This window comes from Chanodichthys erythropterus, chromosome 12, assembly GCF_024489055.1.
Source record: "Chanodichthys erythropterus isolate Z2021 chromosome 12, ASM2448905v1, whole genome shotgun sequence".
Taxonomy (NCBI): domain Eukaryota; kingdom Metazoa; phylum Chordata; class Actinopteri; order Cypriniformes; family Xenocyprididae; genus Chanodichthys; species Chanodichthys erythropterus.
The window spans coordinates 10,466,998-10,488,284 of NC_090232.1; the positions used below are offsets into that span (position 1 = coordinate 10,466,998).

At 40.2% G+C, this 21,287-nt stretch overlaps 1 protein-coding gene across 1 annotated transcript; it reads right to left on the reverse strand.

The window, feature by feature from the left end:
- Positions 1-869: 869 nt before the first annotated feature.
- On the reverse strand, positions 870-20,283 carry LOC137032618 (interferon-induced protein 44-like). The gene is made up of 9 exons (XM_067404453.1): positions 19,969-20,283; positions 19,823-19,875; positions 3,731-3,800; positions 3,520-3,553; positions 2,967-3,174; positions 2,652-2,798; positions 2,197-2,368; positions 1,644-1,744; positions 870-1,318 (listed from the first exon to the last, which is right to left on the reverse strand). Exons 3-9 carry the CDS (start codon positions 3,780-3,782, stop codon positions 1,148-1,150), a joined length of 885 nt encoding a protein of 294 aa, XP_067260554.1. The 5' UTR covers positions 3,783-3,800; positions 19,823-19,875; positions 19,969-20,283; the 3' UTR covers positions 870-1,147.
- Positions 20,284-21,287: the final 1,004 nt, after the last annotated feature.

A 21,287-nucleotide genomic window follows, 5' to 3' on the forward strand; every position in this document is an offset into this window, starting at 1 on the left:
GTATAAGGTTATTTTGTTATTTAACATCAGAGTCTGACAGCCCCTTCCCCTCCACTACGCAATTAAAGCTGCTTACAGTACATGAAGTGTCCAACAATCCACACTTTGTTTTTCTGTTAATTTAGTGCATCATCCGGGTATTTAAAGTGTACCTTTTCTTTTTGGAGTTTTCAGTGTGAACGCACTACTCGCACTATTTATACTTACAAACGTCATAGAATAGTGCATAAGTATGCAAATAGGGACGCACCTATACATGAACAGAACAGGGAAACAGATCAAAAACAAACTCAATACAGGTATAACCCTGACAATGATATGGTGTGTGAACGCACCTTTAAACTGTTTCAAAGATCTAAACGGTTTAATGTCTATACAAATCTACACTATTTAAAGCTGCAGTCTGCAATTTTTGGCCCTCTAGTGGTTAATAAAGAGAACTGCACGCATCTTGCAGAAGAACATTGTAATTTTGTAATTTTTGTAATTTTTCTCCGTGCTCATATAATATTCATTATTCTGTATAATGCGTGTGTTGTGTCTGTGTTTTCTGTTCCCTGTTCCCCCACTCTGCACTCCCAATTTTCCAGAGCTTTACACACACATTTTCTCAGACTTTTTCAGCTCTGAGGTGTGAACGACCAGACTAAAACAGGGGGGTTTCATGACATTCGTTGCATCAGCCTATATAGAATAAACAGAAATCAATGTTGCCTACATGTAATATTTTCTCATATATTTTATTTAGGTTTGAATAACAGGGATTCCTGTCCTAACAGCAATAAACAATGCATCTGAACCCAAAATATTGTTACGTCCCAACCTAGGAGCATTGAGGAGTAACATAAATGAAGAACATCACATAGGGAAAGCATAGATTTGTATTTATTATAGGAGCAACGACAGTTTCTTTTGTTTATGAGCCACTACATCAGCTTTGAGTGTAACACCGAGTACTGAATGATATGATTATAAATGATTAGATTATAAATGCAGTATATTCTGATTTTTGGCTAACTATATGCGATATGAATACCTTCATCTACAGACTGATATCAATGATGTCATGCAAATACACACTACCAAAGAGCCAATAGAATGGAATACACTATGGTAGGCTATTATATGTAACGTTTCATATAGCATTTTAACTGTCCTCTTGGTCCTCCACATAGTCATTGGCAAAGTTGACAATATTTTTCAGTGCATCTAAAATCAGAATGTCTACTGTTGTGTTAGTAGTATGTTCCTCATGGTAGTTTTTCACAGGATAAATGTAGCTCACTGGAACTCCCAGACTGTTAGAACACTCCTCCATCTGCAAAAGGCAATTGATTTGAAAAAAAAATCAATGGAAAAAATGTTTCTGCTAAATACTATGTAGATGACAGAATACAAAAGGAAAGTAAAAGAAACTGTAATGTGCATACACTGAAAGAAATCGCTGTCATTTGTTTAAAATGCATATTTATATTGGTAATCAAAAATCATGATTTCTGTTTAAACCTGTTTTTTGTTTTTGTTTGTTTTTCAGTTTGTCTACAGACAAAACCCTCCCAAAAATACCCAAATTAGGTATTCTTAGTTGGTCCAAATTTTTTTTTTTCAGTGTATTACTTGGTCACAAAAATAAATCCCAGTACCTTCTGTTTTATTTTTTTGCTTGTGTAGATCTTCTGAAGGTTGTCTTTAACTAGTGGACACACTTCATCTACCTTAGTCATGACTATGACTTGAGGAATGCCTGTGGTACAATGAACAAGAATTACATACTGTATATTCCACAATACAAAAAAAAAAAAATATATATATATATATATATATACACATACAAATTATACTGTTCACTTTAAAGTAAACTTCAAAGTTTACTTCCTAGTTTTTTTAAGAGTGTGTGTGTACTTTCCTTGATGATCATTATATTATATTTTATTATAGTCATGCATAAATCTCTGAATGATGCTTCTCACTCTTTTTAAGTAAAACCCTCCAGGTCCTGCACAACCTTTGGTTTAACAGCATTTTCTGTATATTTGAGTTTTTCTTAACATTGGCTATGATATTGAGATCCAACAAATGGGACTCATACAGAACTATACAATGGTTTTTCATCATATTTTAAGAGCCATGGATGAAACTTGTGCACCAAATATTGTATTTTTCACAATAAACATTTATTTATTCTATATGACTTACCCAAGTTTCGTGCATTCTCACGAACTTCTCTCATTTGCTCAATTGTTTTCTCATTAATCATAGAAACAGTGTTAGCAGGAAGAACAGCCACCAGACAGTGAATCCTGTCTTTCAGAATGGGATTCTTGTTGTACTTTGGGTCTTCTTCAGTAATTGGTTTTAATGGGTTAAACTGAAGAAACAGAAGTATTAAATCAACTACAAGAATGTTTTGCATTATGGAAATTAACAAAAACAATAGAACTGAAACAAAAGTTTGACCTGTTAGACAACTTAAAATGTAGACTCACATGCATGACACTCTTTTGCACTGATTCAGTTTTCCAGCATTTCTGGAGTGAAGTTTATCACACTTTTTTGAACAATCAGCTCAGGTTTACTTCCACACTATGCAAAAGGACTTTATGATACAGTGCTTGAATGAGAAATCTGAAGTTTGTATTAAATGCACTTACAGTATAACCATCCTTGATGTGACCTTTTAATAACTTTTTAATGTCATCAGTCTTTATTCCAATGCCTCCACTGTGCATACCGGCGATGTCAATGAACGCGAAAGGAAAGTAGGAGCCAGGCCTGTTCCTCACTTTGTATGTTTTGCACTGAGAACAAAACCCAAACATATTTTAACTGTTTTGCATGAAGCTTTTCTTACTATGACAACAACAAAAAAGAAGTGATTTCATTCCTGTCATAGAAATTACAGCAGTATTTCTTAACATGGCTTTAATATATATACATGTATATACATTTAACATTTAAGCTTATACCTCCAAAGTGAACGTTCTATCATCATTTAATGTTGAATTTGCCAGGGCTCTGGTAGTGATGTGCCCCTGGAGAGCATTATTCACAGAGTTGAAGAAGCTTGATTTTCCAGCACCTACTGGTCCATGCAGAAGAATCCGGAGAGGGTTGACTTCCGCGTTCCCAGGTTGGAAGTTGGTTACTGTTGTCAAAAGGTTTTGTCCATCTTCACTATAAGGGAGTTTAAAGGGGGGTGGGGATTTTGTGAGCATAAACCTAGACTTATATGCATAAAAGTATAAAATGCAAGATACAAGATGCAACATGTTTTTAAAATATTCCAAGAATTTCTAATCAATGAAGTATTTGTATAATACTTTAAAAATGCAAGAAGAAAATGTTAAAAGAAACATGAAACTGGCATGTATACACTTTACTGGCTATAGTGGAAAAACATTTGACTTCAATTTTGGATGCAATTGACCAATGAGAATATTTCAGAGATCAAATGTAAGAGTTAACGGATAAATCATGTTTTGGCAAGAGAGAAAAAAATATATATTTTTCAGAGCTTACCTCCAGTTTATTGATCTCCATGGCCTGTCATAGTCTGTTTGACCAAAAATAATTTTTAGTCATTTTTAATTTTTATTTATTTATTTACTTAGTCACTTACTGTTACATAAAAGTTCTTGGAAGAATTAATTTCAGTGTGTGGACATTAATAATTTTTTTTTCAGGATAATATAACCCTAATTTTTATAATAAAAAAAAAAAAATCATTTACTTGGAGGAGGAGGAGGAGGAGGAGGTGGTGAATAATTAATAATGGATCCCATCTTAGCAACGTCTTTGTCCTGGAAGATAAAATATTGGTTAGCAGAATAATATTAAATCTGAAAAATAAATAAATAACGTTTGCGTGGTTTTTATTGCTTTATCTCAGTCGCTCCTAATGTCTCCTTAAATTCAGGAATGGCCTCTGTACCACTACGTGAAACGACTTGGTCACTGGAAGTTTTAAAAGGCACCTATAATGCCCCTTCTTGCAAGATATAAAATAAGTCTCTGATGTAAAAAGATTTAAAATAAGTCTCCATTGGGTGGGCAAAAACAAAGCGGCAACCTCACGCGGCCTCTCTTGACTTGAAGCCAAAAAAAAAATGACTTAAAACTGCAATTCCTTGACTGGCCGCTAGAGACAGACTCCAAAAGGGAGTCAAATTTGTATCTCTCCATGTTAAAATGCCCAGCTTTACAGCAGAAAAAAAAAAAAAATATATATATATATATTTATTTATTTTTACAACCTGGTATAAAAAGTAGTTTTGATCTATCCAGTTTATTTTGCTCTTCATGGCAACTATGAGGGGGGTTATTGTTTTAATTTTTAGAACTCATCCGTTTAAATTATATTAAGCCTTAAAGTTATGCATAATTAAGGGCGTGGCCACTTGAATGACAGATGGATTGCCACTGTTGTCGCTGCTGATTGCCGCGAATTGTCTTTCTGGAGATGCAGGCCTCACTGAACCATAGGATTTTAGGAAAAATATCTTAATTTTTGTTCAAAAGATGAACGAAGGTAGAACCACATGTGGGTTATAAATTACATTATTTTCATTTTTGGGTTAACTGACCCTTTAAGGTAATTTTTTAATGTAATTCTCTCTACATGGCTCTGAATGAGATCGCCTCGATGACACATGAAGCCTGTAAATGCGTCCTTCGGGAGATATTGAGAGATATTGTCTAAACAAAAAGCATCCAATAATGGCAATAAGAGGATTTGGCATTTCCAATTAATGTAGATCTGTTACATTCTTAAAGTCTTATTATTACCAGTGTTGGGGAAGCTACTCTGAAACTGTAGTTTGACGAACTACAAGCTACTTATAAATTAAAGTAGTTAAACTAGAGTCAAGCTACCCTTCTGAAAAAGTATTTAACTACACTACAAGTTACTAACAAAAAGTAGCTAGCTACATTGAAACTACTTTGATTTGAACTGTTAATGAAGAATGTACATGTTTGGGGTTAAAAACAACGCAATGCACTACAGTTATTATTTCAAAGTGTACCATTTTATTTTGTTGTGTATATCAAAAGATACAATACTCAAATGTAGCCTATATCTCTGACTGTCAAAGTACCAAACTGCTACAAATGTCACACCAATGCAGGCCCGGTTCTACGCACCTAAGCACCCTCAAACACAAGCAAAAGCAAGAGCACCCTCAGTTGATACTGTAATAATATCATATTGGCGAAACAGATTTGGCAAATGCTCCAGTCCGTATTTGTGTTTGCGCTCTGGAGAATTTCAAATGTTTCTATTTACAACATGATTTTGGGGCGGTGGCAATTCTGTGAATATATGGACACATTTGATAAAACACTACAGAAATGCCTTGTTAAAGTTTACATCACTACATTACAAGTTTAGTTTTTATCACTTATTTTCAAAAAATGGACTAAATATTTGGGGTTTCAAGTATGAGATCACATACTCAAATAGATTAATTACTATAAATTTCCCAGGGATTATTCTGAAAAAAAAGTTAAATTAAACTTGTTAGCCATCTAACTACAAAACTTCAACTAAACAAATATTCACAGCAATAGAGTGCCCCAGGGATGACGCGTTTTTGTAGGCAAAACCCAGAAGCGAGTTAGCATTCTAGGACTTCCGGTTCCACCGCTGTAAAGTCTATGGGTTTTTTTAATGGGTTTTTGCTAAATCGCCTGAAATAAGGTCTGTGGTAAACAAAGCCTCTAAATACTTTCACGTTTTGATCTATGACATAAAACACACCAGTTATAACCCACTTGTGATTTTTTAAACTTTTACTGCGTCTTCAAATCGGCGGTTGCTAACAAATTGCTAAGAGGGACTATTTCCTTTGGCGGGGACTTTAGACGTCATCATGACAAACAGGACATTTGGACAGCATTTCTCATGAAAAAGTGGATAAGTATTCATACACAGTGCAGATCATAATCAGTGAGCATGTTTTTAAATAGAGTTGTTTTCTAAATAAAGTTTGAGGACGCTTGGTGGTGACGACGTTGATCCGCGACCATGGTGTGCTGTAGTTCGTTTATAGCCTACTGTTAGCCTTTTATATCTGACGACTTTATTTAGGCTTCAAAATCTATAAATGTTGTGTTAACTTGTAAAGATTATCTTGATAGACAAAACGTGTAATTGTCATAACCCTTTGTTAAACACAGAGCTTATTTTCTGCGATTTTCCAAAAGTCTATGGGAAAAATGAATAGGCTTTCAGTCGAGGGAACCCGTGCGACGCTAACTTCCGGGTTGGCCTACAAAAACACGTCATCCCTGGGGCACTCTATAAGGGTAAGCAGAGACACCTTAAATATACTCTCCCTCTAAATCAACACAGCTGTGTGTAAAAACGACCAGATTAATCTGATTGGTGGTGCAGAGCAATTATGTGTAACTAGTTTAAAGAACTGGTTTCAAACAGGTTTATAACCTTTACCATTGTTTACCAACGTCAACCATGACATTTTTTCTGTTGTGATATTAATGTCATCTTCCGCACAAAGGCTAAAAAGTAGTTTTAATCTAGTAAAAATACTTTAACCCTCATATTATCCTCAAAATCCAGCGACGCCGGTTTGCCAGTGGGGTCAATTTGACCCCAGCAATTAAAAAACTCCAGAATATGATTTTATTTTTGAAAGGTTTATGTATCAGGTACTTTATGTTTCTTCATTGACTACTCACTTAGCTCTTTAAATAAAACAACACCTCCCATAACCCCCCCGAAATTATTATTTTTTTAACTGTTAATGAAGAATGTTTAAGTAAATGTTTGGGGTTTAAAACAATGCAGTGCACTACAGTTATTATTTCGAAGTGTACCATTTTATTTTGTTGTGTATATCAAAAGATACAATACTCAAATGTAGCCTATAACTCTGACTGTCAAAATACCAAACTGCTACGCACCTAAGCACCCTCAAACACAAGCAAAAGCAAAAGCACCCTCAGCTGGTACTGTAATGATATCATATTGGCGAAACAGATTTGGCAAATGCTCCAGTCCGTATTTGTGTTTGCGCTCTGGAGAATTTCAAATGTTTCTATTTACAACATGATTTTGCAGCGGTGAGCAACATAGCCAATCACAGACACAACTGTTGATCTCTTGAATGCAATGACCAATCAGGGGTGTTTAGGTTAGTAAGAATCACTGGAAGACTCGCCAGAGTTTGCATTCAGCACTGAGTTTGCACGTTCATTGTGCAGTGTAGACAGCTATAACTGAGTTAAGATTTTTTAGTGATTATAAAGGAAGCACTCTTTGCATGCTTTATAATACATTCTGAATTTTAATACAAGTTTTGTTTTTCATGCTATAAGAGGACCGACGACCAATTGCATTCTGCAGTTTCAGAAGTTATATAAATACAGTACATACAAATGCAGGATTCACGCTCAAAATTACTACCATAACCATGACAAGGGACAAAAATATGAAAGTAATAAAATAATAACAATAATAATAACAATAAGAAATGAATAAGAAATAAGAAAAAATTCTATTCCAATTAGTATTTGTAAAATTAATGACTTAAAAAATCTAACTGTACGTTGCTATTCTTGTTATGGTGGAGCCGTTGTTTACACATTACATCTGCACTTTACTGTAGCATCCTGACTAATTTCAGGAGCACCCTCAGTGATTTGACTCTGCCGGACCTGCACCAATACAAGAACAAAATATATGCAACTGAAATTGGACAGAAAAATGCATATTAAACTCACAGCACATGCAGTGATGAAGCTTTGAGACGCGAATCATGTGCTTCTTGCGTGAACATCATTCTGAAACCCGCGCAACCGATTTTATTAGATCAGCCTTTGTCGTGTGATAAGCGCAATAGGCTCGCATTTTTGTTTTCTGTTCAGTTGACGGATGCTTTGCCAATGCAATGACGCAAAACACAGCGTTAGTTATCTTAGATTCATTATGACGGGATGTGAAGTGCAAACCCACCAGGGGTGGATCTACCGGTGTGGCACGGGGTGGCAACTGCCACCCCTAAGAAAAAGCTTTGCCACCCCAAAATTATCAGAGAATAAAATATAAATGTTAGCAGTGTTTCAAATACTACTGCTTTTCAGCAGCGGCGCTTCAATGTGATGACAGCGTATTGCAAAATAATGGAAAGAAAACACGTCTTTCAATAAACTATGCATGACGGTTGCACGCGCACGCAGCGCGCCCAGTGTAGTCCGCTTCATTAACAATGTGTAACAAAGCAGACTCAGAGTAATCCATGTGCAGCTTTATTAGAAAATCGTAGTCGTACAGGCTGGGGTCAGATAACGGCAAGAGCAGTATCAGAGACAAGACAAACTCAGTATCGGGGACAGGCAGACAGTCAGGGCTGGCGGCAGACAGGGCAGGATAAACCAGAGAACAGGCAAACAGAACACTAGGCAGGCAGCGAGCAGAAACAGAGTTGTAAAGGCAGTCCAGGGTCATACACAAGATAAACAAACATAGGGGAAAAACCGCTCAGAATTGTTGGCCGGTGCAAAACAAGACTTTGCAACTGACTGTGGGTGCATGGGTCTTTTATAGTCCAGGAAGATATGGAACAGGTGGTAAGCTAATCAGGTGGGCAAAGGTTTGTGGGTAATGGAGTCCAGGGATGGTTAGTATTCAGGTGATGGCGCCCTCAGGTGGCGATCGGAGGGAGCCACAGAGGTCGTATTCGTGACACAATGACTCTTATGAACCGATTCTTTGAGAGTCAAAAACACACAGGGCAGCCAAATTTCTCCCTATTTCTTCGTGAATCGGAAAATTACTGATTCTCGGCTAACTCAGAAGTCCTTGAATTTTCGTTATTTTTTGCAAGCTGATTTACCGACCGCCCGCTCCACTTTCATCATGGTTTTTTTGCCATCCGACGAAACGGAAACATGAAATCAATTAGAAGATCCCGATCACTAGTTAGGTAAGAATCTAAATGTATTTTATCTTTTCTAACACGTGTGTTGTTTCTAACACACATTTTCTAACACATTATAAGTGATTCAGTTGGCCCAGTTTCCCAAACCAATGTTCAGTTCTCAAAACAAAGACACATTTCTCAAAACATTTAACAATGACAACATTAGGTAGCAAAACTGATGACAGACCAGTCAAAATCTAAATGAAAGCTGGATGAAAAATTTACAGGGGTTTTAAACTCACACACCAATACTTTAGATGAGGGAAATTTCACTATGTACAGTAAACTGTAGCAAGTTGTACACCCTCAAACTTGTGATTGTCAACTTTCTCTGTAGCCAATTGTACTGTATTTTTGGAGAACTGAGAAATGACTGCCTAGGGATATAGGCCTTGTTTTGTGTCAGAAGACCAATACACTGCTATAATATATACTGTAATAAAATTTGGCCGAATGTGCAGAGGATGCTGAATTTAGTTTTACTGTAATTGACAATATACTGAATTGTGGTGCATACTACTGCAATCTACTGCAAGATCAATTTATAAAAGTAAAATAAAAAAAGAAAGAAGAAAAATCATTGCTGTATTTTACTGTATCTGTAAATGTACTTTTGTATAGTGTGGTAGACAGTGAGCTGCAAAATAATTCCTGAATCCCAGTAAGCTGTATTTTTGTTACAGTGTTACATGAATTGTTCTCACTAGTGTTAACTGGGCAGTGCAGTAGTGTGTATTTGTTACGTTTTGTGTGTTATCTGAGGCCAAAGTTTGATTTTGTCAGAAAAGATTAAGTTTTTGAATAAAACATTTTATTTTGACCTGGAAGTTTGAGGTTTGTACAAGTGCATAGTATTGAGATTGTGTTTATAGTTGTGAGAAAATGTTGAATTGTTTCATTTCAACTAGACTGAACAGTTTGAAAGACAAACTTATGCTGGCTTGTCATAAAGCCAACTTAAAGTCTTGTTTAAAAAACATAAATAGTTTGATCAGTTAGGCCAGAATATAGATGTTCTATGTGATTGCTAAAGTGTTGCTAGGTGGTTGCTAGGAGATTCTGGGGGGTTTCTAGGCTCTTGCAATGCAGTTTCTGGGGTGTTGCTAGAGTATGTAGTTGATAGGGTGTTCTGGGTGAACACACACAGACATTCCCACCTCTGTTAATAACAGAAACTCAAAAATTGTTTGCAAAAAACAATATGTTCTTTAACTTGCACTAAAACATGTGATTTATGCCACTGAAGTAGCCTGTGTAATAATATTAATAAAACTGCTCATCATCACCTTTAGTGATACAAGGTCAGACTCATTTTAAATCTGTTGATGTTTTTCGTATAGTGCCTTTAATTGGTGCCATGATGAATATTGAAATCTTGTTATTTATTTTTTAATTAAAATGGTAATGCAATGTTTGTGAACACAATTGAGTATGTCAGGGCATAAATATCCAGGCACAAAAATCCATGGGTGCTTGCTTTGGTGTTGCCACCCCTCATAGACCTCATGCCACCCCTTTGCCACCCTATAAATAATTTTCTAGATCCGCCCCTGAAACCCACTCCTGTCCTCATATAATCATCAGACGATCTCTTCTCAATGAACTGTAAAGCCGCAAGATGCGTTATATAACAATAGATGGCGGATGGCGATTTTAGTTCGTGATCTGAAGACGCTGTGCTGCTTGAATGGATTGCAGGCTCGGCGTCAGAACACAAAACGGAATGTAGCTTGTAGCTTTTGGTCGCGCTATACTTGATGGAAAAAGTAGTTAACTACTGGAAAAGCTACACTGTTTTAAAAGTAGCTGAACTACATACAAGCTACTGAAAAATGTAGTTAAACTAGAAGCGCCGCTACATGTAGTTAACTACTCCCCAACACTGATTATTACTATTAGTTTAGGCTACTTTCATTATTAAATTAATATTACAATACATTTGCTCCTCAATAATTTCATAGCGCATCACCGCTTAACTGAGGTGAGGATAATAAAAGAATAGGCTGTTAGTCTAGCTCCTCTTTGAAAAAGTTTTAAACATTTTTTTTAGTTCTATATACAATGAAATTAATTATATATCTAATTAACACTGTATAATATTTCCTAACACTGCAGTCATTCATGAAAATTAAGAGCAGCTTTACTTCAAGCACCGACTTTAAAAAAAACAACCTCTAACACGAAATATATCTTATTTGCTTCAGTAGCCTATGGGCCACAAGAGAATAATGGAATTAATTAACCCTCTGGAGTCTGAGGCTGATTTGGGGCCTGGAGAACTTTTGACATGCCCTGACATTTGTGCTTTTTTCAGTTGTTCATAAACATATTAATGGAAAAAGTGTCATTACACTGTATTCAGCACAAACTAGGCTACAATAATATGTGAGGAACATGTATGTACATGTTTGTGTTTTTGAAGGAATAACATTTATGCGTGGTTGTTGAAAAAACAAAAAACTTAAGTTACTGAAATAAGGCCAAAAAAAGTATAATAAATCTGTGTTCATAAGACTTTAGGGTATTGGAGGTTGTAGACTAGAGTTTTTGCTTCAAAATTATGTAAAAATTATGCTGCCTACTCCTTCATATTTAACAATTTATTGATTTAGTTTTTGTAAGACACTTTTTGCCAAGAAACACAGTATGCAAGGAGGCGTGAATCACCACTGAAAATGGGCCATTCTCACCTGAGAAGACAAAAGAATTGGATAGTAATGAGCTGAAATGACTTGCATATTAATGAGGCATTTCAGTCAGGTAGGCTGTGAAAAAAAACCTTCTGTGATGTCTCAAGCTCATTATGATATATGAAACATACAGAAAAATATTATTACAATATAAAGTAATGGTTTTATATTATACTTTAAAATATAATGTATTTCTGTGATGCAAAGAGTCTGAATATAGGCTTTTAGTTTAAAAGCATGCACATTTGGAGAAATATTGGATTCTCATATGCTTATGTCAATTTTCTATACAGAGGAGTTATTTTTATTTAATATTCACTGTCATTACTATGAGCGCTGGTGTTTTCAATTCATCCTTGAAGTCGGAGGGCGCTCTGTGCATTTTAGTCCACAAATTCATCTAAAAGAAGAAGAGGCTATTCCATGAATGGAGTTTCCAATACATACAGCAGCAGGAGGGCGCTAAAGAAACAAAAACTCATCTAAACTTCATCTGTAGAAGACAAGTAAACAGGAAGTAACTGCATGTCTTCTAGAGATCGCTAACCATGACTTTTACATCCAGATAAACACTTTTCAAGACAATAAATACACGATTGAGATAATAAATGCATGTATTGACTGAATTAGCGTCTGAATAGCGCTGGCTCCGTGGGCGTGGCCGCATTAGCAGATAATGAGCTGAATCACGGATTTCTGACATGGCTCTCTTTTCATACAGATTACATAAACAAAGAAGGTTTCTTTTCGATTTGACTTACATGATTTAAAACCTGACATCTTAACGTTTTTTTAGACATAAGTGTAATTTTTTTGTCATTAGTATTCACTAAGTTACAGTTCATTTTCTGAGAACTATCAGATTGGAGTTCGTTCAGAGGGAGAGGAGAAATCACGCATCATGTTAGTTTTCTTTATTTTACAAAAAGCACAAAATTCTGTTTTTACTCTGAGTGTACACAAATGAAAGAAGATATTCCACAGATTAAAATGGTGTATAACTCTTAATTGTATGTGCAACATTGACGGAGTATTTTGAGTCTCTTTCACACTGATAAGAAAAAAACCACGGTGGTATCGCCGGCGATACCGTCAGACCTCAGAGTGTTAAGACGGTAGGCTATCATCAGCATATCCTCCTGAGACCCAGAAAACAAAGTTCCCTTTCGTGGGAACTGTCGGCGCTGCGTGGTAACGCATTGGGAACCTTCTGCGTGATGTCGTCACTGAAGCACTCATGTATCTAACCAATCGCGTAGCGAGACGTCAGAGACGGGTGATGTCACGGACCAGGAAACTATAAAGCATACCCGGATGCAGAGCACGCTAGCTTCTGTGTCTTCAACAAAGCGCTCTATGTTATCTTGTCTGTCTTATTTGGTGTTGTTTGTCCCGTATCATTACAATATCTCTTCGTCTGAGGACAAGAGTTGCACAAACACACATATATATATATATATATATATATATATATATATATATATATATATAAATAAGACAATTATAATGGCGGAGGAAAAACGTTTCAGGAAGTGTGTGCATCCCTGCCCCAGATACATTCCTGACGGGGACACACATGATATGTGCGTTTTTTGTCTGGGGGTTGAGCATGCCCAGGCAGCTCTCGAGGGAGCTGTCTGCGTGCATTGCGAGAGACTAACCCTCAGAGTGTTGAGATCTCGCCGAGCACTCTTCGAGGAGGGTGCCTCGGCGAGCGTTCCCCGTGGGTCGGGTCCTGCTGCTGCTGAGGTGCAGCGCCGGCTACTGTCGTGGGGTTCGCAGATGGAGCTGGCGGAGGGGGTTGAGACGGGCCCAGCCTTATCTCGCCCTTTACCCGCCAGCCCCAGTGTCTCTTCTCAGGCGGCGGAAGCACGCGTTGCGGTTTCTTCCCCCCGGAGAGAGACACCGGCGCTTCACCTCTCTTCCTCCGAGGAGGTTGATGTGGTGAGCGTCGAGACTGGGGAAGAGGACCCGCCATCCTCTTCCCCAGCATATGAGGAGCTCCTGGAGGTAGTGACCAGGGCTGTGGCCAAGTTAAAGATTGATTGGCCAGCAGAGCGGGCAGAACCGAAACCAAAAAGTAAGCTAGATGAGCGCTTTCTGCCCGCTCGGTCGCTACCCCAGCGTCGGGGTTTGCCGTTTTTTTCACGGACCTCCACACCGAGGTGTCGAGGTCGTGGAAAAGGCCCGTGCAGCACCGCGTATTCAGCCCCCAAACGTCTGTATATAGTAATATAGTGGGGTTGAAACGGCACGGTTATGCGGCGATGCCCCGGGTTGAAGAGGCGCTTGCGGGCTATCTCTCGCCCGAGTCGGCATCGTCACTAAAAGCCCCGACGTTGCCCACCAAGCCCTTAAGAACAATATCAAGCTTGGTGGGCAAAGCATACACGGCAGCAGGTCAGGCGGCGGCATGTCTACACACCATGTCGCTGCTTCAAGCATATCAAGCAGACCTGCTGGGGGAGATTGATGAGAGCGGGGAGGCCACTTATGATTGTATTCAAGAGATCAGGATGGCAACTGATCTCGCTCTCCGTGCCACCAAAGAGACGGCCAAAGAAATCGGCCGGTCTATGGCAGCCTTGGTGGCTACGGAGAGACATTTGTGGCTGAACCTCTCGGACATAAGGGAGCGAGACAAAGCTGCCCTTATGGACGCGCCGCTGTCCCCTGCGGGCCTCTTCGGCGACGCTGTAAATACAGTCGTCGAGAGGTTCCAGGAGGCAAAAAAACAATCAGCGGCGTTCCAGAGGTTCATCCCCCGCCGCTCTATTCCCCCCGAGGCTGCTGAGCGGGAGCAGCCTCGGCCGTCCACGAGCTCCTCAGCGCACCACAGAGCGCAACAGAAAGTGAGCGTGGCCACTCGAGCTCCCCCACAAACAGCTTGGGGACCGGGTCGGTCCGCTCACAAGAAGCCTTCCAAGGGTAAAACGGACCTGCGGGCCTTTATCATCGCCAGGAAGACTTCAAAGCGGTCCTGACATCTGTGGGTCAGGACCCAATGAGGGTGGTCCCCTCCGGAGGAAGCCGGGAAAAAATACATCTAATCCCCGCTCCCCTTTGGCACCCTCAGGGGGACAGTCCGTCAACCCTGCCACCCAGTGTGCGTCAGGGCACGGCGGTCCCCGCCGGTCCTTCGAGGAGGGCCGGCCACTTGATTCGGTTGTCTGCCGGCGCGCCGTGTCAGATCACCGAGCCAAGTGCTCAAAAAACACCAGAGACCAGTCTCGAGAGACTGGTTCCCTTAGTAGATTTTTTGGCAGAGTGGAAACTACTTCCAAATATATCAAATTGGGTGCTGCTCATGATAGAAAAGGGTTACAGAATACAGTTCGGGTCTCGCCCGCCCATATTCAATGGGGTCCATCCCACAGTGGTGACCCCCGAGCAGTCTCTGGTGATGGAACAAGAGGTTATGACACTCTTGCAAAAAGGAGCTATAGAAAGGGTCCCTCCTCCCAGCAAGCTGTCAGGCTTCTACAGCCGTTACTTCATTGTTCCAAAGAAGGATGGAGGACTACGTCCTATCATAGATTTACGCGTGTTAAATCGCTCAATCCAGAAGCTCAAGTTCAAGATGCTTACACTCAAACAGATTATCCCACAGATCAGGTCCGAGGACTGGTTTGTGGCGATAGACCTGAAAGATGCATACTTCGATGTGTCCATCCATCCTTCTCACAGGAAGTTCCTCAGGTTTGCTTTCGGGGGCGAAGCTTTCCAGTACAAGGTTCTTCCGTTTGGCCTATCGTTATCACCCCGCACATTCACGAAGTGCGTGGATGCGGCTCTGGCCCCGCTAAGGCTTCAGGGCATCCGCGTGCTGAATTACATCGACGATTGGTTGATTCTAGCTCAGTCAGAGCAACTGGCAGTCCAGCATCGAGATGTTGTTCTGCGTCACATGGAGAGGCTTGGGCTGAGGCTCAACGCAAAAAAGAGTGTGCTAGTTCCGGTTCAAACTATCACTTATCTGGGGGTAGTTTGGGACTCCACCACGATGCGGGCACATCTGTCTCCCGCTCGGGTGAGTGCCATTCTTATGGCTATGAAAGGGGTGAAGTTAGGCCAGTCACTCACTGTAAAACAGTTCCAGAGGCTGTTGGGTCTGATGGCAGCTGCGTCCAACGTGATACCTTTTGGCCTCCTGCACATGAGACCCTTACAGTGGTGGCTCAGGACCAGGGGATTCTCCCCGAGGGGAAATCCTTTTCGCATGATCAAAGTCTCACGACGATGCCTTCGTGCTCTGGTCATGTGGAAAGATCCCTGGTTCCTGTCCCAGGGACCCGTGCTGGGGACTTCTGGTCGTCGCGTAATGCTTACGACAGATGCTTCCCTCACGGGCTGGGGGGCGATCATGAGTGGCCATCCAGCTCAGGGCTCATGGGAGGTCCATCAGCTCTCCTGGCACATAAATCGGCTGGAGATGATGGCGGTGTTTCTGGCATTGAAACACTTTCTCCCAGACCTGAGAGGCCATCATGTGTTGGTCCGCACGGACAACACTGCTGTGGTCGCCTATATAAATCATCAGGGGGGTTTGCGGTCTCGCCTTGAGAGCAGCTTACATCCCAGGGCGCCAAAATATGGGAGCAGACGCCCTGTCGAGACAGGGCCCGAGGCCCGGGGAGTGGAGACTTCACCCAGAAGTGGTGGATCTCCTATGGAAAAATTTCGGTCGAGCGGAAGTCGACCTATTTGCTTCGGGAGAGTCAACCCAGTGTCCACTCTGGTACTCCCTCACCCATCCAGCACCTCTGGGGCTGGATGCCATGGTACAGACGTGGCCGAGGCGGCGTCTGTATGCATTTCCCCCGATCGCCTTGCTCCCGGGAGTTCTGGAGAAAGTACGCCGGGAGGGGGTCAGCCTAATACTGGTGGCTCCCTTTTGGCCAACCAGAATATGGTTCTCGGACCTAGTGTCCCTACTAGACGGCTCCCCAATGGAGCTTCCCCTCAGACAGGACCTCCTGTCACAAGCGGGCGGCCGGATAATACACCCCCGCCCAGAATTATGGAAACTATGGGCCTGGCCTCTGAGGGGGCCAGGTTCGTAGATGCTGGTCTCCCAACCGAGGTTGTGGAGACCATATTAAACTCCAGAGCTCCCGCCACGAGGAAGCTTTATTTATACAAGTGGAATCTGTTCTCTGCCTGGTGCAGACGTATTAATGTGGACCCTGTCCACGCCTCTATTAGCCACGTGCTTACATTTCTCCAAGAAAAGTTCTCGGAGGGCCTATCCCCTTCAACGTTAAAGGTTTACGTTGCGGCTATATCTGCCTTTCATATTCCTCTTGTAGGTGGCCTTTCGGTGGGTCGAGACCCCCTGGTCACTCGCTTCCTCCGTGGCACACTGAGGTTGAGGCCTCCAGTGCGCACAAGGGTTCCGGCCTGGGACCTGGCCGTGGTTTTACAAGGGTTGGCCGAGGCGCCCTTTGAACCAATAGAGGAGGTTCCTGAGAGGTTCCTCACTCTAAAGACTATTTTTCTACTTGCTATCACTTCTCTGAAAAGGATAGGAGATTTACAAGCACTGTCAGTTGCTCCCTCATACCTTGAATTTGCTCCAGGAATGGTGAAAGCATTCCTGCATCCTAGACCGGGCTATGTCCCTAAGGTCCCTACCCACGTTCCAGGTCCCATTGTGCTCCAGGCTTTCTGCCCTCCTCCTTTTAAATCTTCGGATCAGGAAAAACTAAATCTGCTCTGCCCTGTGAGGGCCTTGGATACTTACGTCCACAGTGCTGCCCTGTGGCGTAAGACTGATCAGCTTTTTGTCTGTTATGGGTCCCCTAAAAAAGGGGGCCCTGCATCTAAGCAGAGGATGAGCAAGTGGGTGGTAGAGGCCATCACACTTGCATATGATGCGGCCGGACAGCCTTCTCCTCTGAATGTCCGTGCCCATTCTACGCGGGGTATGGCAGCATCAAAAGCCTTGATGTCAGGTGTCTCCATTGGTGACATTTGTGACGCGGCTGGCTGGTCATGTCAGCACACGTTTGTAAGGTTTTATAACCTTGATGTCGGCTCCACTCCGGGGTCATCAGTTCTGCCAAGATAACCTGGCAAGTATTTGCCGCTACGGCACAGTTGGGATAGCGTTCCCAATGCGTTACCACGCAGCGTCGACAGTTCCCACGAAAGGGAACGTCTCAGGTTACAGATGTAACCCTGGTTCCCTGAGTAGGGAACGAGACGCTGCGTCTCTTGCCGTACCCCCTGCATACTTGCGAGCATTTGTCTCAGACTTATCCAGAAGCTAGCGTGCTCTGCATCCGGGTATGCTTTATAGTTTCCTGGTCTGTGACGTCACCCGTCTCTGACGTCTCGCTACGCGATTGGTTAGATACATGAGTGCTTCAGTGACGACATCACGCAGAAGGTTCCCAATGCGTTACCACGCAGCGTCTCGTTCCCTACTCAGGGAACCAGGGTTACATCTGTAACCTGAGACGTTTTCTGAATTGAGTATTTTTTTCACGTCATTATTGTTTAGAGCATAAGAAACAAATAATCATCTACAGAGTTCATGTATGAAATCAATGTCATATCTCTGCAAAGCCCTGAATGTGCTCCTTACAGGACATCCAGACATAAAACTGTGACATGATGTCAGAGAAAATCACTAAAATATAATGTCCTCTACACATGGGCGTAGGTTTGGTCTCAGCTTTGGTGGGGACACCCCCCTGGAATTCTTTTGTTGTAAGATACCAGTGATTTAATGGTGATTTCATTTTTTATTAAAATACACACGTATCATAGTATGCATTCAACACATCATGTTTATATTTCAGAGCCATTTTTAAATATGAAGGGGACATGGTTTTGTGGATTAATGTGTTGAAATATATGTGTTAGTTTGTCTGTATGAGACTAGCAGTAAGCTAGATCAACATTAGAATAAAATACAGATCGTATTCTAACATTTTATCATTGTTGAACTATATAACATTGATTAGTATACCAAAAATAAAAAATAGTGCATTAGATTAAACTGGGAAGGGTCATAACACTTGCATATTGTTGTCCTAGATTTACTGCTTCTATTGTTCTCAATTGTAAGTCGCTTTGAATAAAATTGTCTGCTAAATGAATAAATGTAATTGTAAATCTGTTGTGGTTTGATGCTGTCTTTCCTGCATACAAAATGGTTAATTAATTTTGTAGTCTATGGCTAGCAAGTTTAACCCTCCTACCAGGTAGTGTTATTGGATATTATCAATTAAATAATGATTCATTATATTTGAATAACCAACAGTGTTAACTTTTGCCTTTTTTTTTTTTGAACTTTTATTTTATTTTATCAAGTGCAGTCATACAGTATGTCACAAATGAACTTTTTGACGGTACGATATTGATGATACAATAAAGTGTCCAGGGCAAGTCCACAAATAGAATAGCAGTCCATAGATGTCTTCCATCCTAACAATAATATAGCCTATGTGAGGTAAGATCCTTATCTCTGCAGTACAACATACACATTTTGTAAATAATAACAATAATTTTTACAATGCAAATGACCATTGATAAATAAATGACAAATAAATAAGTAAATAAAATAATAATAGAAGTAAGAAAAATATAGTCTGAATAATAGTCATATCAAATGAAAATGTTGGGCAATGGAATACATCTGCTTTCAGTTGTAATATTGCTGTTATATGCTCCATATTATAAACGTCTTGGATTCTTTCCCTTCATTGTGCAACCGTTGGAGGGTGTGGCTTCAGCCAGGAGGCTGTGATTACCTAATTCCCTATTAAAAGAAGGACTCTCAGCAAACATGTTTGGCTATTCTCATCAACTTTTGCCTTTTTAACATTGCAAACACGTTTTTCCAGCACATGTGTCTAGCAATGTCAGTTCTTCATTAAATTGTGGGTGGTTTCCCTTTTATTTCTCTGCATGTAGGATAGGCTACACTCACAAATACATTACATAAACAGAATGTAGGAAACGAAAAATGTCTCAGATCCACCGTTTATATTGACTGCAAGATTCTAAGTTAAGGTACAGGCTAATTGACATTCAGTTACTTGCTAACGTAGCATTCTATCATCCTGGGTAACACATATACTATCACCAGTTAATACGATTTTCCACAGAATCTGCATTTGAAAGCCTGGTCAGTCACTGCTAGTTTATTTGTGTGGCTATCTAGTTATTTTGCTTACTTACACTCTGACTATGAAAAAGCTTCTTATGTCCCCTTTCTTCTTCTTGGGTGGGATCTACAAAGTACAAAAAGGGGCAAAAAAATGGAATATTAAAATGTTTTTACTCTGGCCTCTGTATGTGGCAGAGAGACAGCCCTGGTAACTTACCGTCGGCGTCGTCAACATGCGCGCGCGCACACACACACACGCACACGCACACGCACACACACACACCACCCGTTCGCTGCTTGTGCAAGCACAAAAGTAGTCCCGGCCCGCGCGTGTAGCCTGTCAGATACCCCGCCGCCAATCAAATTACGGCGTTTCTTGTACTGTCATCGTCTTGGCCGTTAGAATCGATCCAAATAGCAGTTCAAAGGAGCTTGCTAAATATTGGTGGGGACAAATTTGTCATCTCAAAATATTGATAGGGACTAGTACCTAGCGTCCCCCCTAAACCTACGCCCATGCCTCTACAGAGGACAAAAGTCTATTCCTGACTGGGTCACAAGACGAAACTGGCATAAAGTTGGTTTTACGCTAGACGTTTGATATTTGCAAATTTAGGGACCGTCTCTAAAGTTACATCCGAAATTGGTATGCATGATTCTAACTTCAATAACATTCAATAACAACAAGGAAATAATTTACAGTCATAAAACCAACTGTAAAGTGTTCATCTACATGTCAGCTATGATGCACACCTTTTATATTTTTCATATTTATTAAAATAAACTGTCAAATCATGTGTAAAAATGGCTATTTTTCACTACTGTATACGCTCATACATAAATATGCCATAATTTAAAGCTCAATAACATTTGAAGGAAATAATTTACCGTCATAAAACCAACTGTAAAGTGTTCATCTACATGTCAGCTATGATGCACACCTTTTATATTTTTCATATCTATTAAAATAAACTGTCAAATCATGTGTAAAAATGGCTATTTTCACTACTGTATACGCTCATACATAAATATGCCATAATTTAAAGCTCAATAACATTTGAAGGGAATAATTTACAGTCATAAAACCAACTGTAAAGTGTTCATCTACATGGCAGCTATGATGCACACCTTTTATATTTTTCATATTTATTAAAATAAACTGTCAAATCATGTGTAAAAATGGCTATTTTCACTACTGTATATACGCTCATACATAAATATGCCATAATTTAAAGCTCAATAACATTTGAAGGGAATAATTTACAGTCATAAAACCAACTGTAAAGTGTTCATCTACATGGCAGCTATGATGCACACCTTTTATATTTTTCATATTTATTAAAATAAACTGTCAAATCATGTGTAAAAATGGCTATTTTCACTACTGTATATACGCTCATACATAAATATTCCATAATTTAAAGCTCAATAACATTTGAAGGGAATAATTTACAGTCATAAAACCAACTGTAAAGTGTTCATCTACGTGGCAGCTATGATGCACACCTTTTATATTTTTCATATTTATTAAAATAA